This window comes from Tachypleus tridentatus, chromosome 2 (genome assembly GCF_004210375.1).
Source record: "Tachypleus tridentatus isolate NWPU-2018 chromosome 2, ASM421037v1, whole genome shotgun sequence".
Taxonomy (NCBI): domain Eukaryota; kingdom Metazoa; phylum Arthropoda; class Merostomata; order Xiphosura; family Limulidae; genus Tachypleus; species Tachypleus tridentatus.
Genome location: NC_134826.1, coordinates 4,885,498 through 4,901,083, shown reverse-complemented (window position 1 = coordinate 4,901,083; position 15,586 = coordinate 4,885,498). Strand labels below are relative to the sequence as shown.

The 15,586-nt window shown below is 36.1% G+C and overlaps 1 protein-coding gene across 1 annotated transcript in view; it reads right to left on the bottom strand.

The window, feature by feature from the left end:
* Nucleotides 1-935: 935 nt before the first annotated feature.
* Nucleotides 936-15,586, bottom strand: part of LOC143237096 (uncharacterized) — a 49,675-nt gene continuing 35,024 nt past the window's right edge. Inside the window, exons 6-13 of the mRNA XM_076475966.1 lie at nucleotides 14,378-14,569; nucleotides 9,630-9,743; nucleotides 8,840-8,956; nucleotides 8,099-8,268; nucleotides 6,575-6,617; nucleotides 5,166-5,332; nucleotides 3,384-3,485; nucleotides 936-3,054 (exon numbers count right to left, since the gene is read on the bottom strand). Of these exons, the coding sequence (XP_076332081.1) occupies nucleotides 1,509-3,054; nucleotides 3,384-3,485; nucleotides 5,166-5,332; nucleotides 6,575-6,617; nucleotides 8,099-8,268; nucleotides 8,840-8,956; nucleotides 9,630-9,743; nucleotides 14,378-14,569 (2,451 nt within the window). The 3' untranslated portion in view covers nucleotides 936-1,508. The remainder of the gene's footprint in view (nucleotides 3,055-3,383; nucleotides 3,486-5,165; nucleotides 5,333-6,574; nucleotides 6,618-8,098; nucleotides 8,269-8,839; nucleotides 8,957-9,629; nucleotides 9,744-14,377; nucleotides 14,570-15,586) is intronic.

Genomic DNA, 15,586 nt, shown 5'->3' with positions numbered 1-15,586 from the left:
TCTAATTAAATTTTACACTAAGGTTTAAAACTGCACATGTACATACTAGTATAAATAACTCACGATGGAATACTTTTTGTTTTGTAACCCATAAACATCAGAATGACCCAAAACCAATTACAACTGTAAGAAAGATAAGTGGAACAGCTCGCCCACTCTGCTCAACCATCGAGATTATGGCACAGAAAATATAAGCAGCACTAGTCAAGTTAATTATCGACTTGAAAAAAATCAACATAGGTCTTTCTAACCCCATCCTATCAACTGAGAATTAACAAACGAAATCATTGAATTGGTTACAAGCATACTTGCAGCATCTCAAAGTATGTTGTACTCAATTACTTTTATTTGCAAGGTGTATTCACTTTTTATAAAGCTGTTACTAACGCTTAAAGATTTTGTTTTTTAAATTCATTGTGAATTAAAAGTTACAAAACCTTCCACAAGAGATACAGAGCATCACGTTTTTGTACAATTGAACGTCTTTATCTGATAAAAGTTATTTGGAAAACTAAACCTATAACATATAATCGAACTTTATCACTACAGTATTGTTATTGCAATACATATTGATGCTATAAATTAATGTTTAAAAAGAACGAACTTTTCATTTTACTGAATTGGAATACGTGGAATGTGGACCTTATCTAATCATTTTAATATAAAACGCTAACATAACTAAGCTCAGTTAGTAGTTGTACTTTAACAGCAGTTAAGTAATACCACAAATAAGTTGAATATAACAATGCAGGATATTAGAGATAACACATTACATACAGGCTATCAAATACACAAGCTTGTATGATATACCTTTCTGTGTTCTAGTTCAGGAAAGTTTCTCTTTACTTCTGAGTCACTTTTATGTCCAGTGGTGATTTTGTCATCACCATTATCTGTCGTTGGAAGGCGTATAATGTCTACTGTGGCAGCTGTCTTTACCTCCATAGCCAGTAGTCAAACATGATGCTTCGCGTTTGACAGTTTCTTCTATCTTGCCCAGATTATGGGGTTTTGTGATTTCTGTTTTTGATACATCAATGGGTGGTGAAAGGGCACTTTCAGTCTTGGAGACCTCACTCGGAGCAGGAGATTGTCGTCCAGCTGTGGAGGAATCGGGTGTAAGTAACACTTCTATTAATGTAGAAAATGTTTTGTTAACGGGAACTCTGAAGAATTTTCGTTATCTTCTGCATGAGGAGATGAGTCAATCCGAGATAAAGAGTTAGGTTTGGAAGAGACAATAAAGGGTTGCTGAATTTGGCAGTCTTTAATATGTACTGAGAAAGAGGTAGTGTTGGATACCTTGGAATGTTTTTGTCCTTGCAAAACTATTGATACCAGAGGTGTATTGCAGGTCGAAGCTCCTTCCAGAGATTCTTGCAGTGGGCCTGATTCAGCACTGCTCCAGATTGCATCTTTAACATCTCTCCCACTTCTTTGTAAAGTTGGAGGAGCAGGTGGAGGCTCTCTTCTTGGAGGGAGTAGAACTGATGGAAGCTCTTCTAATCTTAAAAGTTGAGAAGATGTATTACTTCTTTCTGCAGATGGTGCACACACCCCTCAGTGTTCTGATCTTCTAGAAAGGACTGCTTGCAAGTGGTGGTGTCTTCTGTAATGTATGTTTGTGATGGTGCACAAGATGATTTTTTAAAAAATGTTTCTTCCTTTGTAGAGTTAATGATCCTAGGGTCTTGACTAGAAACAGTTGAAAAGTCTGGAACAATCAAATGATCTTTGCTTTCGCTTACACCAACAGATCTTGAATACATGTCTTGAAACTCATCTGCTGAGATTTCGTCTAGTTTCTTTGGTGTTTGAGACTTGTGTTTCAATGCCCATTTACCTTTGAGAGAAAGTTTGGACAGGAACCCTTTCATCTTTGCTGTATTAACCTGATATTCTGAGGGTATTGTAACTTTAGAACTAGGTTTAACAATAGTACTGAGCTGTTTATTGATAGACTGATTAATGTTTGAAGGAGTAGACTTCACTTCACTTCTTCGATTGTGTGCTTTCCAGCTTGTCTTCCCTAGTTTTTGTGGCATATTCAAATTGTGATTAGATGCTGACAGTGATATTGATTTCACTTTGGTTTCTCGAATCAGATCGGGTTCATGAAATCCTGAGCTTCCACCATCAATGGTTTTGACTTGAGTTTCCTGGGATAGATGTGCATTTAACATTGCATCTTGTACCGATAACCTGCATTTAGTTTTGTCTTCAGAAAACAAGTGAACATTCAACATATTTCTTTCAAGTGTTGAAGGGTCATAGTGGTGTTGAGATTTGCCAGAATGTAGAACAGTGTCCATTAAAACATTTTCCCGACTTTCATCTGGACCCAGTTTTTTTTCTCGGCTGTTTAAAGAAAAGGAGATATCTCCTGAAGAAAACTTTGGGTGTGAAGACATGAGCTTCTGTCTCGAAGAAGCCCAAACCTTGTAGTCCTTGTCTGACTGTACGGAACTGTTTCTGTTGTAATTTTTCTCTATCCTACAGCCTCCACTATTTTTTGTTGTTTTCTTAATTTTGGAATTTTCCTCATTTTCACTGCTGGAAGGTTCCAACACTTCCAGTATCAAGCACGTTTTCCCTTCCTGTTGTAGCTCTGGATTTCTTTCAAATAGAGATTGTAGGCTTGTGTCCTCAACCTCTTGCACCATTACTTTAGCAGTGGTTGAAGACTTAATAGGTGTAGACTTTTTTTTTAAATCTTTTGTCTTCTTTCCGAACTTGCTCTCATAATGGGAACAAATTTTACTAAGTTCTCTGTCTGCATGGTTAATTGATTTTGAATCAATGTTCAATGTACCGCACAGTGAGTGGAGATTATCTGCAGTAGGAAGGTTAGTAGAACAACAACAGGAAGCAGATGGCATGGATAAATATAAATTCTGTAGATTGTGGAGCTCTTTCTCGGGTTGTACTTCTTTCTCGTCTTCATCACTGAAGCTATCAAGAGAAAGGGTACTCTCAGATGATGATGAAGATATCCTGGAGGTTTTTCCCAGTACAGGACTGCTCGACTTGGCAAGAATTTGAGCAAAGTGTGATCTAGAAATGAAATAAACAGTACTAACTATTTTTCTTACTTTATTATTTGTTTATAGCAAATACTAATCTCTCTACAGATAAATAGTACAATTCATGTTAGAGAACAGAAATGATATGTCACTTAGATCATTACTTTGGTACAGTTTTGATACTTTAAGTAATGGTTGCCAGAATGTTCCAGGTTTATAACGTTTCAATTTTCTGATTTACAAAAGATGAAGTTAATTTCTACTAACATTTAAGCAAAATCTTACTGTAAATTATAAGACATTATACAAGTTAACGGTCCTTAATTTAAAAGTACATTTGAATTTAATTTTCAGACCTACTTTAGTAAGTCAAGTGGTAGCCTCCTGTCCTCCGTTCCTTTGTTAGGGTTCATCCTCAGTCTTCTCCATTTGTTCTCTATCCTTTGGAGTTTAGCTTCCTCTCTAGGTAAGATATGTGTATACCATTCATTAATATCTTCTTCAACTAGTCCTCTATTTGAAGGCCAGTGTTTTTCTACATCTTCAGCCATACTTGTGGTAAAACAATTTTGTATTAAAGAAAATGTTTTCATAGAATTCAAAGTAGTGCATTAACATGTTTAACTCTTTAAAACGACCATTTCTTAGCATCAGCACTTACCACTAGCACGTTGCTTAACCGTTTAACTCTGAAACTCCCATTTTTACTCACACTATAGATTTATCCCAAGGAACGTTTATCTTCTCTGTTCACCTAAATATCTCTATGAATCTTACCTCACTAGTTCCAGTCTTCATACCCCACACTAGTAGCCAAAGTTAAATCATGTAACATTCCCCACCTACATCACTACACCCTCTATCCCAGATCCATACAAGTTCCCTCTTACTTATGCTTTACATGTTTGTTTTTTGTTGGGTGTTTTTTTGTTTGAACCGTTCTTTTTTAGCTTGAGTATGTTTTCAATTTTACACAATAATGAAAAGGTAATTTTGAAATAATATCTATTCAAAATGATTTTGTGCTTCGACGTTTTGGGGGACACCTTCATTATCATCATTTGCATCCCAGTCCACAGTGAGTCTGATGTGCTTTTGTCCAAAACTGCCCTAGTGATCAGTTGACTGATAAAACAAGATCAGTTGAGATTGGGTCTTCAATGAGACAACCCTGTATGTAATTCTAACACCACTAGACTACTGTCCTGTCACTCCTGGACTATCCTGAGTAAAGTTTGAGGCAATTTTGCCCATCCCTACTGACCACTTAAATAAACTGGGGTCAATTTATTTTTCAAAATAGGGATTGATAAGCCTTTACCATCCAGATATTAAAGTTCATGTTGTCTTAAGCTTTAAGAAGTAGTGCAGAAATGCTCTTACTATATCTCATTTTTGCACACCTCTTTCCTATGCTGAGGCTTATTACTATGGTATCCTAACTGTAGTGTAAGTGAAGTCATTGTGGAAGTTAATATTTACCAAAAATATTTATTTATAATCATTCTTACCTCCCTGTTTCTCTTTCTTCCCAGTTTCAGGTGTGTGGAGTGTTTTTTAAAACAAATAATAAATAATAACAGAAAGATTTAGTATGGGAGGAGGGACATTACCATAGGTGGAGAGAGTCAACCCTGAATTAGCTTCCAGTGGTTTGGTTTCCTGGTTTGAGTCTACAGCTAACTTGTGTTAAACTGTTACACTTACATTAGATGTTAAAAAATGAAACGTAACATTCAGTGTTCATTTATAGGTAAATAAAAGAGATGATTGTGAGTTTTAGGAAGAGTTACTGTGGAAGATTCTTTTCATAAACTAAGGCAGGGTTAACTTGCTATGAGTAATTTACTGTGATACAAAGGCCAGCAAGAAATACAAGGTTCATGTTGATGCCAAGATGTGCAGAGACCAATTTGATGGGATAAAGTGAGAGAGGCAAGTGTAACTAAAAACACATTTTAAATAAAGAAGAATGTTCACTCTATATAAACAGAACTAAACAAAGACAGGACAAACCTGTTCACTCTATATAAACAGAACTAAACAAAGACAGGACAAACCCATTCACTCTATATAAACAGAACTAAACAAAGACAGGACAAACCCAATCACTCTATATAAACAGAACTACCTCTTCCTCACCCTGAGGTCTTAGTTTCATTCAAGGAATTTCTAATAATCTTCACTTTCTCTCCTGTACCATCTTTTGATAAACTTGTTCCAGCTGTACCCAGGTCCGAGTGAATCACTTTAAAAGTTTCTAACATCTCGTTTTGTTGCTTGAATAAATGTTTGGACAAGGCTAGTAACTGAAAACAGAAGGGGTGTGGTTCTGAAATACTGAGACTGTCACAGTAAGAACAGTTAACCTCTATAGATCTTGGTAAGGATCTTATTTAAAACACAAGCAAACTCTATCATGTTTCATTAGATTAACTATGAATGTTTCAAATCTAATATAAAAAATAATATAATGAAAACAATGCTTGTTCAAATAACAAGGTATTTTTTTATAGTAACGCACATAGGACGACCGTGTGCCATTTTCTACTTTTATGTTTTATTACAATACTTCACCAAATTTCATTATATTCCATACACATGTGGAATTAATGCATTTACTCTCTCAACAATGTATATTTTGACCAGCTGTAACTTTTCATGGGCAGAATTTTGAAAGATAACACATCTGATTTCTGATCTTTATAAAATTATGGCATTATCATCCTAAAGACTTGAATTCATGACTAAAACAGAAATAAACAGTTGTAAGGTTATAGTAACGATCTTCAGTATTAAAGTTATGTGACCTCAGATAAAACAGATATATAAATACAAAACCTATTATTCGCAGATGTCCCTTTAATGCTCAATACATTGAATATAACGAAATGTGTGTTTGCACAATTAAAAATTGAAGTTAAGTGATTAATGTAATTTACTAATTAATTAATCAATTAACTATTCTAACATAATACTTCAGAAAATGAAAAGCAGGAAGAACTCGGAACACCAATTATTATTTATTTCACACAACATTAAATAATGTGAACACTGCTCATTGACTTATAACATTATTGGAATTTTTTATCTGTGAGAAAGGAATGTCACAAAGTAAAGCATTTAAAAACTTGAAGAATGGTCCAGATGGAGGGGGGGTTCCCATATGTCACACTCATTGAAACCCAGTTAATCAGAGATTTAAACACTTGAAGAATGGTCCAGATGGAGGGGGGTTCCCATATGTCACACTCATTGAAACCCAGTTAATCAGAGATTTAAACACTTGAAGAATGGTCCAGATGGAGGGGGGTTCCCATATGTCACGCTCATTGAAACCCAGTTAGTCACAGTTTTACCACAAAGTCACTTTAATTTTACATAACTTAACAATTGCACTTTAAATTAATATAATCAAAAATCTTCTTAAGAAAGACAAGAGAAACTAATAATAAAATTGTGCCTCAGAAGTAACCTAACTACATGTTTTTCACTAACACATTTATGAGAAACTATACACTTTTACATAATTCTTTCAAACACCATCTTACCTTTTTAACCAATGACTTCAATTCCATATTTACTGAGACCAAACTATAAGAAATAAACAGTAACAATAAGTCATACAAGATAAAATGACAGAAAGTAACTTCACAGAATTTTGTTTTTAAACGTTATACATGTATATAAAATATAAATAATTTTTTCTTTATAATCAGAATAGATGTTTTGGTTTTTGAATTTCACACAAAGCTACACGAGGGCTATCTGCACTAACCATCCTTAATTTAGCAGTGTAAGATTAAAGAAAAGGCAGCTAGTCATCACCACCCACTGCCAACTCTTGGTCTACTCTTTTTACCAACGAATAGTGGGATTGACCGTCACATTATAATGCCCCCACTGCTGAAAGGGCGAGCATATTTGGTGCGTCGGGGATTCGAACCCGCTACCCTCAGATTACAAGTTGAATGCCTTAATCCACCTGGCCATGCCAGGGCCCAGAATAGATCTTCACATATTATATCTTCTTTTTCAGAGAATATGAATTGTGCAAGTAAATTGATACTGTAGCCACATCAAGTAAAATGTATCAACCTCAAGAATACTATCCTTTAATGTTTTATTCTTTGTGTTTTTGTTTGTTTGCTATTTTAAGATAAAATTTACTTGTAAATAGTCTGTATGTTTTAAAAATAATTCCTCCAACTGTACACATGTTTAATTTTGTGGAAAATGATATTTAAAACGTATTCATGCGATAATTGAGGGTTAGAAACATTAAAGAAATAAAAACGCTAAGTAGCATGATCACGTGTAAATAAAAGCGTGAAGTTGGATGATCACGTGTAAATAAAAGCGTGAAGTAGCATGATCACGTGTAAATAAAAGCGTGAAGTAGCGTGATCACGTGTAAATAAAAGCGTGAAGTAGCGTGATCACGTGTAAATAAAAGCGTGAAGTAGCGTGATCACGTGTAAATAAAAGCGTGAAGTAGCGTGATCACGTGTAAATAAAAGCGTGAAGTAGCGTGATCACGTGTAAATAAAAGCGTGAAGTTGGATGATTACGTGTAAATACAAGCGTGAAGTAGCATGATCACGTGTAAATAAAAGCGTGAAGTTGGATGATCACGTGTAAATAAAAGCGTGAAGTAGCATGATCACGTGTAAATAAAAGCGTGAAGTAGCATGATCACGTGTAAATAAAAATGTGAAGTAGCATGATCTGTTATGATCTTATACAAGATTGTGAAGAACAGTTGCAAAATAATCTTCATGTCATCTTTCTGAAGCTACAAAGACTGAAAGGTTTGTGTTAGTTGTAATATATTTCTGAGAAATTCACTTTATTATGATAATAATTACAATAAATATTATAATCCAGACAGTTCCTTATACTTAAGATGTAGTAGAAGGTATACAAAATTATTTAAAGTACATTAGTTCTTAACAAACCCTCACAAAATAAAAATATTTGAAACTAATTGTGGTAAACAAATGGCATGAAATCAGTTGTTTTACAAACATAATGTGTCTAGAAATTCACTTTCCAGTAAAACAACTGTAACTTACTGTTCCATATCTTCTTCTAGGAAAAGATGTTTTGCTGATAACGATAGACAAGCTTCCATGACTGTCAAGTAATCTGTACAAGAGGGGCGTTCACTATAGATAGCAAGGTCGTGGGGGTTTAACCCCAATTGGTTTTTAGCCGAAATGTCTGCACCATGAAGAATTAAGGCCTAGTGAAACGATAAAAATACATACGTTTTTATTCACCCACATTTAAAATTACAGATCTGAGACCTTAGAGTGAAGTTTGATAATTTAAGTTGCTAGGAATAACGTAAAGTCACTAAATGCAAAATAATTTTTTTAAAATCTGTCATTAAAAAAAAGGAAGTCATTAAAATGTACCCATTCTTGATAACGAGAAACTCTCTTGAAATAAAAATGTATCTCAGGACAGCTGGGTATTAACACTGATTGATAAAGCATAGAATAACCCGACCGAGGAAAGTTGAAACGTTGTTAGTGAAAGTGTTAACAACCATACCAGCCGTTCTCAGATACATAAAATGAGCCCAGTTTTTCAAAATGGAAACTGATTCATAGAATCTGAATATATTTCTGTAACAATACAACTGGAAAAGAGATGAACCATATTTATTATTAAATTGTTTTCAATAAAAGTTTTATTTACTGCATCAACTCCAAAGAACAAATTAACCTATAGGAGTACTTATCAACTCCGAAGAACAAATTAACCTATAGAAGTACTTCTAACAAACATTAAAGAAACAGAAAACTTACTTTTGCACAACCGATGTGGCCATATTTAGCTGCCAGATGAAGAGGGGTGTCACCTTTGGAGTCACAGTAATTAATGGATGTTTGTACATTCTCTGACAACCAGTGCACAAGTTGTTCCTACCATGGTTGTGAAATTTAGTTCTTTTTAGTAAACAAAAAACTTTGACCAGAAATAAAATGTTTTAAATGTGGTGATGTAAGCACAAAAACTAGAACCTGAGGCACATGGAAAGTACACATTTGTGTGCTATAACTAATCATCTTTGTTTTAAATGTGGTGATGTAAGCACAAAAACTAGAACCTGAGGCACTTGGAAAGTACACATTTGTGTGCTATAACTAATCATCTTTGTTTTAAATGTGGTGATGTAAGCACAAAAACTAGAACCTGAGGCACTTGGAAAGTACACATTTGTGTGCTATAACTAATCATCTTTGTTTTAAATGTGGTGATGTAAGCACAAAAACTAGAACCTGAGGCACTTGGAAAGTACACATTTGTGTGCTATAACTAAAGTACACATTTGTGTGCTATAACTAATCATCTTTCGTGAGACGATTATTTCTCAAACACACACTTTCATCAGAATATCGAGCAAGTTAACTCGATGTACAAAAAGCAAGTTTATGTAGTCAAGTGCTAAATAAATTGAATCCAATAAGCATGACAGATATCACTTAACTTACAAAATTATATGATATAATACATCAAATGATTTATTTGCACCTTTCAAAAAGTGATTAGAGTATCATGTTTTCCTAATATCACAAATACAGGACATTAAAGTACCTGGCCATATTTTGCTGTGTAGTGCAGGAGTGACCGGTCTCTCACTGATGTCTCTAGTAAGTTTCCACAGGTGGTATTTTCTAACAGCCACTGAACAATTTCAACATTTCCATGCTGTAAAATTAAAACAAAACAGAAACCTTGGTCCATTACAAACAAAAGTATTTATTCCCATGTAATTATATATGATTGTTAGTTTAAAACTGTAAGCAGTTAGCAGATCACTGGTGAGAGCTGAATCACAGCTAAATCTTAAGATATGTACACTGTACTGATTCATGGTTATTACGTAAGTTAAGAGATGAATAATCAACTGATACTTGATACGGTTTCTTTTGTTTTGGTTCCGGCATGGCCAGGTGGGTTAAGGCGTTCGACTCGTAATCCGAGAGTCGCGGGTTCGGATCTCTGTCGCACCAAACATGTTTGGCTTATAGGGCAAACATTGATCGTCACATTATAACGTCAATCCCACTATTCATTAGTAAAAGAGTAGCCAAAGAGTTGTCGGTGAGTGATGAAGAGTAGGTGTCTTCGATTTAGTCTTACACTACTAAATTAGGGACGGCTAGTGCAGGTTACCCTTGTGCAGCTTTGCGCGAAATTTAAAACAAACCAAACCTAAATGGATAAACCAGCCGATTTCTTGTCGCAGAATATTTCGGTATTCCAATCCAATAATTAATAATGTTATTAAATCAGATCAAGATAAAGAAATCGATCAGTCATTTACAAACTTACACATATAACTGTTTTCCATTTTTGGATATTTGAAACAATCACTATACCGTTGTGTTAGCGCAGTACAACAACAAAATTTGTACCTTACAGGTAGTTTGGGTTCTGAAAATAGTACAAGTCAATAGGTACCTCACCATCGATTTAACGAACACCAAATAACTTGGCAGTGAGAACCTAGTTTGTGCAGCAACAACATAGTTAAAAACAAAACTCGTTCTGCAATGTCATTACACAGGTCTGCGATGGTATTACTGTTTTGAAATATTTTTACATGGTCTACAGTAATTCATGTACACACAATCCGAAACTATCCATTACGTACAGGTTTTTCACAAAACGTCGTATGTACTGTTATACAAGTGAACCATTTTCATTAAGATCTGGTCATATTTTGTTATGTTTCAAATGTTGACAACCACTGACTATAAATCTCTCTAGACCAATCGTGACGTAAAAATTATCAATTTTTTCTAGGACCAACAAGAAATACACTGCTAGTATATAAACGGTTGACAGGTCGCATGACGTGTCATTTCTGGAATACACCGCTAGTATATAAATGGTTGACAGGTCGCGTGTCGTGTCATTTCTGGATGGTGTGGATACACTACTAGTATATAAACGGTTGACAGGTCGCGTGACGTGTCATTTCTGGATAGTGTTAATACACTGCTAGTATATAAACGGTTGACAGGTCGCATGACGTGTCATTTCTGGATAGTGTTAATACACTGCTAGTATATAAACGGTTGACAGGCCGCGTGACGTGTCATTTCTGGATAGTGTGAATACACTGCTAGTATATAAACGGTTGACAGGTCGCGTGACGTGTCATTTCTGGATAGTGTTAATACACTGCTAGTATATAAACGGTTGACAGGCCGCGTGACGTGTCATTTCTGGATAGTGTGAATACACTGCTAGTATATAAAAGGTTGACAGGTCGCGTGACGTGTCATTTCTGGATAGTGTTAATACACTGCTAGTATATAAACGGTAGACAGGTCGCGTGACGTGTCATTTCTGGATAGTGTTAATACACTGCTAGTATATAAACGGTTGACAGGCCGCGTGATGTGTCATTTCTGGATAGTGCTAATACACTGCTAGTATATAAACGGTTAACAGGCCGCGTGACGTGTCATTTCTGGAATACACTGCTAGTATATAAACGGTTAACAGGTCGCGTGACGTGCCATTTCTGGATAGTGTTAATACACTGCTAGTATATAAACGGTTGACAGGCCGCGTGACGTGTCATTTCTGGAATACACTGCTAGTATATAAACGGTTAACAGGTCGCGCGACGTGTCATTTCTGGATAGTGTTAATACACTGCTAGTATATAAACGGTTGACTGGTCGCGTGACGTGTCATTTCTGGATAGTGTTAATACACTGCTAGTATATAAACGGTTGACAGGTCGCGTGACGTGTCATTTCTGGATAGTGTTAATACACTGCTAGTATATAAACGGTTAACAGGTCGCGTGACGTGTCATTTCTGGATAGTGTGAATATACTGCTAGTATATAAACGGTTGACAGGTCGCGTGACGTGTCATTTCTGGATAGTGTGAATACACTACTAGTATATAAACGGTTGACAGGTCGCGTGTCGTGCCATTTCTGGATAGTGTTAATACACTGCTAGTATATAAACGGTTGACTGGTCGCGTGACGTGTCATTTCTGGATAGTGTGAATACACTGCTAGTATATAAACGGTTGACAGGCCGCGTGACGTGTCATTTCTGGAATACACTGCTAGTATATAAACGGTTGTCAGGTCGCGTGACGTGTCATTTCTGGAATACACTGCTAGTATATAAACGGTTGTCAGGTCGCGTGACGTGTCATTTCTGGATAGTGTTAATACACTACTAGTATATAAACGGTTGACAGGTCGCGTGTCGTGCCATTTCTGGATAGTGTTAATACACTGCTAGTATATAAACGGTTGACTGGTCGCGTGACGTGTCATTTCTGGATAGTGTGAATACACTGCTAGTATATAAACGGTTGACAGGCCGCGTGACGTGTCATTTCTAGATAGTGTGAATACACTGCTAGTATATAAAAGGTTGACAGGTCGCGTGACGTGTCATTTCTGGATAGTGTTAATACACTGCTAGTATATAAACGGTTGACAGGTCGCGTGACGTGTCATTTCTGGATAGTGTTAATACACTGCTAGTATATAAACGGTTAACAGGCCGCGTGACGTGTCATTTCTGTAATACACTGTTAGTATATAAACGGTTAACAGGTCGCGTGACGTGTCATTTCTGGATAGTGTTAATACACTGCTAGAATATAAACGGTTAACAGGCCGCGTGACGTGTCATTTCTGTAATACACTGTTAGTATATAAACGGTTAACAGGTCGCGTGACGTGCCATTTCTGGATAGTGTTAATACACTGCTAGTATATAAACGGTTGACAGGCCGCGTGACGTGTCATTTCTGGATAGTGTTAATACACTGCTAGTATATAAACGGTAGACAGGTCGCGTGACGTGTCATTTCTGGATAGTGTTAATACACTGCTAGTATATAAACGGTTGACAGGTCGCGTGACGTGCCATTTCTGGATAGTGTTAATACACTGCTAGTATATAAACGGTTGACAGGCCGCGTGACGTGTCATTTCTGGAATACACTGCTAGTATATAAACGGTTAACAGGTCGCGTGACGTGTCATTTCTGGATAGTGTGTATACACTGCTAGTATATAAACGGTTGACAGGTCGCGTGACGTGTCATTTCTGGATAGTGTTAATACACTGCTAGTATATAAACGGTTGTCAGGTCGCGTGACGTGTCATTTCTGGATAGTGTTAATACACTACTAGTATATAAACGGTTGACAGGTCGCATGACGTGTCATTTCTGGATTGTGTTAACACACCGCTAGTATATAAACGGTTGACAGGTCGCGTGACGTGTCATTTCTGGATAGTGTTAATACACTGCTAGTATATAAACGGTTGACAGGTCGCGTGACGTGTCATTTCTGGATAGTGTTAATACACTGCTAGTATATAAACGGTTGACAGGTCGCGTGACGTGTCATTTCTGGATAGTGTTAATACACTGCTAGTATATAAACGGTTGACAGGTCGCGTGACGTGTCATTTCTGGATAGTGTTAATACACTGCTAGTATATAAACGGTTGATAGGTCGCGTGACGTGTCATTTCTGGATAGTGTTAATACACTGCTAGTATATAAACGGTTGACAGGTCGCGTGACGTGTCATTTCTGGATAGTGTGAATACACTGTTAGTATATAAACGGTTGACAGGTCGCGTGTCGTGCCATTTCTAAATAGTGTTAATATCTAACTGTTACTTGTCTATAGTGTTTTATAGCTTGTTCACATAACAAACAAACAATATCCAACTGTTACTTGTCTATAGTGTTTTATAGCTTGTTCACATAACAAACAAACAATATCTAACTGTTACTTGTCTATAGTGTTTTATAGCTTGTTCACATAACAAACAAACAATATCCAACTGTTACTTGTCTAGTGTGTTTTATAGCTTGTTCACATAACAAACAAACAATATCCAACTGTTACTTGTCTAGAGTGTTTTATAGCTTGATCACATAACAAACAAACAATATCCAACTGTTACTTGTCTAGAGTGTTTTATAGCTTGATCACATAACAAACAAACAATATCCAACTGTTACTTGTCTAGAGTGTTTTATAGCTTGATCACATAACAAACAAACAATATCTAACTGCTACTTGTCCATAGTGTTTTATAGCTTGTTCACATAACAAACAAACAATATCTAACTGGTACTTGTCTGTAGTATTTTATAGCTTGTTCACATAACAAACAAACAATATCTAACTGCTACTTGTCCATAGTGTTTTATAGCTTGTTCACATAACAAACAAACAAATCTAACTGTTACTTGTCTATAGTCGTCCGGATTGACGTTTTAATTTTCTTTATGGTAGAAGTCACTGACCACGAAAATACAGAACGTACCCTAATGGCCAAAATAATTGGTGTGAATCCGTTATTGTTTTCGTCCATCAGAGCCTCGTTACTGTCCTGGTTACAAAGCCACTGGAGGCAGTGGAGGTGGTTCTGGTTACAACACACGTGCCACAAATTGTTCCCATTCCGGTCGGACAGGTTCCGAATTAAAGTGACGTCCATAACTCTCAAGCAGTTTTGCTGTAGATTGAATATAATATATTACATCCACGCGCACACTACTATTGCTGATATAAAAACAAAATACGTCCACAAGAAAATCAAAGTTACCAAAACCTACCAGATGAGCAGCAATAACTCTTATAATAAAGGACAACACAGGTTTTACTGAAGGTTCAATGTCTAAAACAATACTTGAGGTCAAATTCAATAGCATCACCATCACAACTTGTTCTGGAAGGATCTCACGAGTCAGGACACAAAATCAAACACTACGTTACTTCTCGTCTCATCTATGCAAAAATTTAACAAATAACTAAGGACCACTGGACTGATTGTCATCAAACCTAGCATGTACAACTATCCCTCCTACGAAGTTTTTTTACAGAGGGGTCGGTATTTGAATCTAGAATCCCCCACCCATACCATTGAATGTGTACGTCAGCTGGTATGAAATAAAAACAATAAGTCACTGTCCATTTGGTAAAGGACACGAAAAGAACATGTCCAACTTAGAAGTATACTTAAACGATTCATACAGGATAGAAATAAAACATTAACGCTATTAATTGCAATGGGAAAGTATTATTCCATTTTATATATTACGTAACACAGACTAGGTTCATAACGACTTACAGTCATGTGAAAAAGTTAGAACACCCTATGAAAGTCTGTGTATATTTGTAACATGTTTGGATATATAGATATTTAATTTCAATTGCAACAATACTAAGAGATTATAACCGAAGAAAAGACTTTTCAAGATCTTCTGTAAATGTATTTTTACACAAATTCACATTCTAACTGAGGCAAAAGTTAGGACACCCTACATCCTAATAGCTAGTGTTACCCCATTTGACTGAAATAACTGCAGTGAGACGCTTCTTGTAGCTATCTACCAGTCTCTGACATCGGTCTGAAGAAAGTTTGCCCCACTCCTCAATGCAAAAGTCTTTCAGCTGTGAGATGTTTCAGGGTTTTTTTGCAATGTACAGCCCGTTTTAAGTCATCCCACAGCATCTCAATGGGATTAAGATC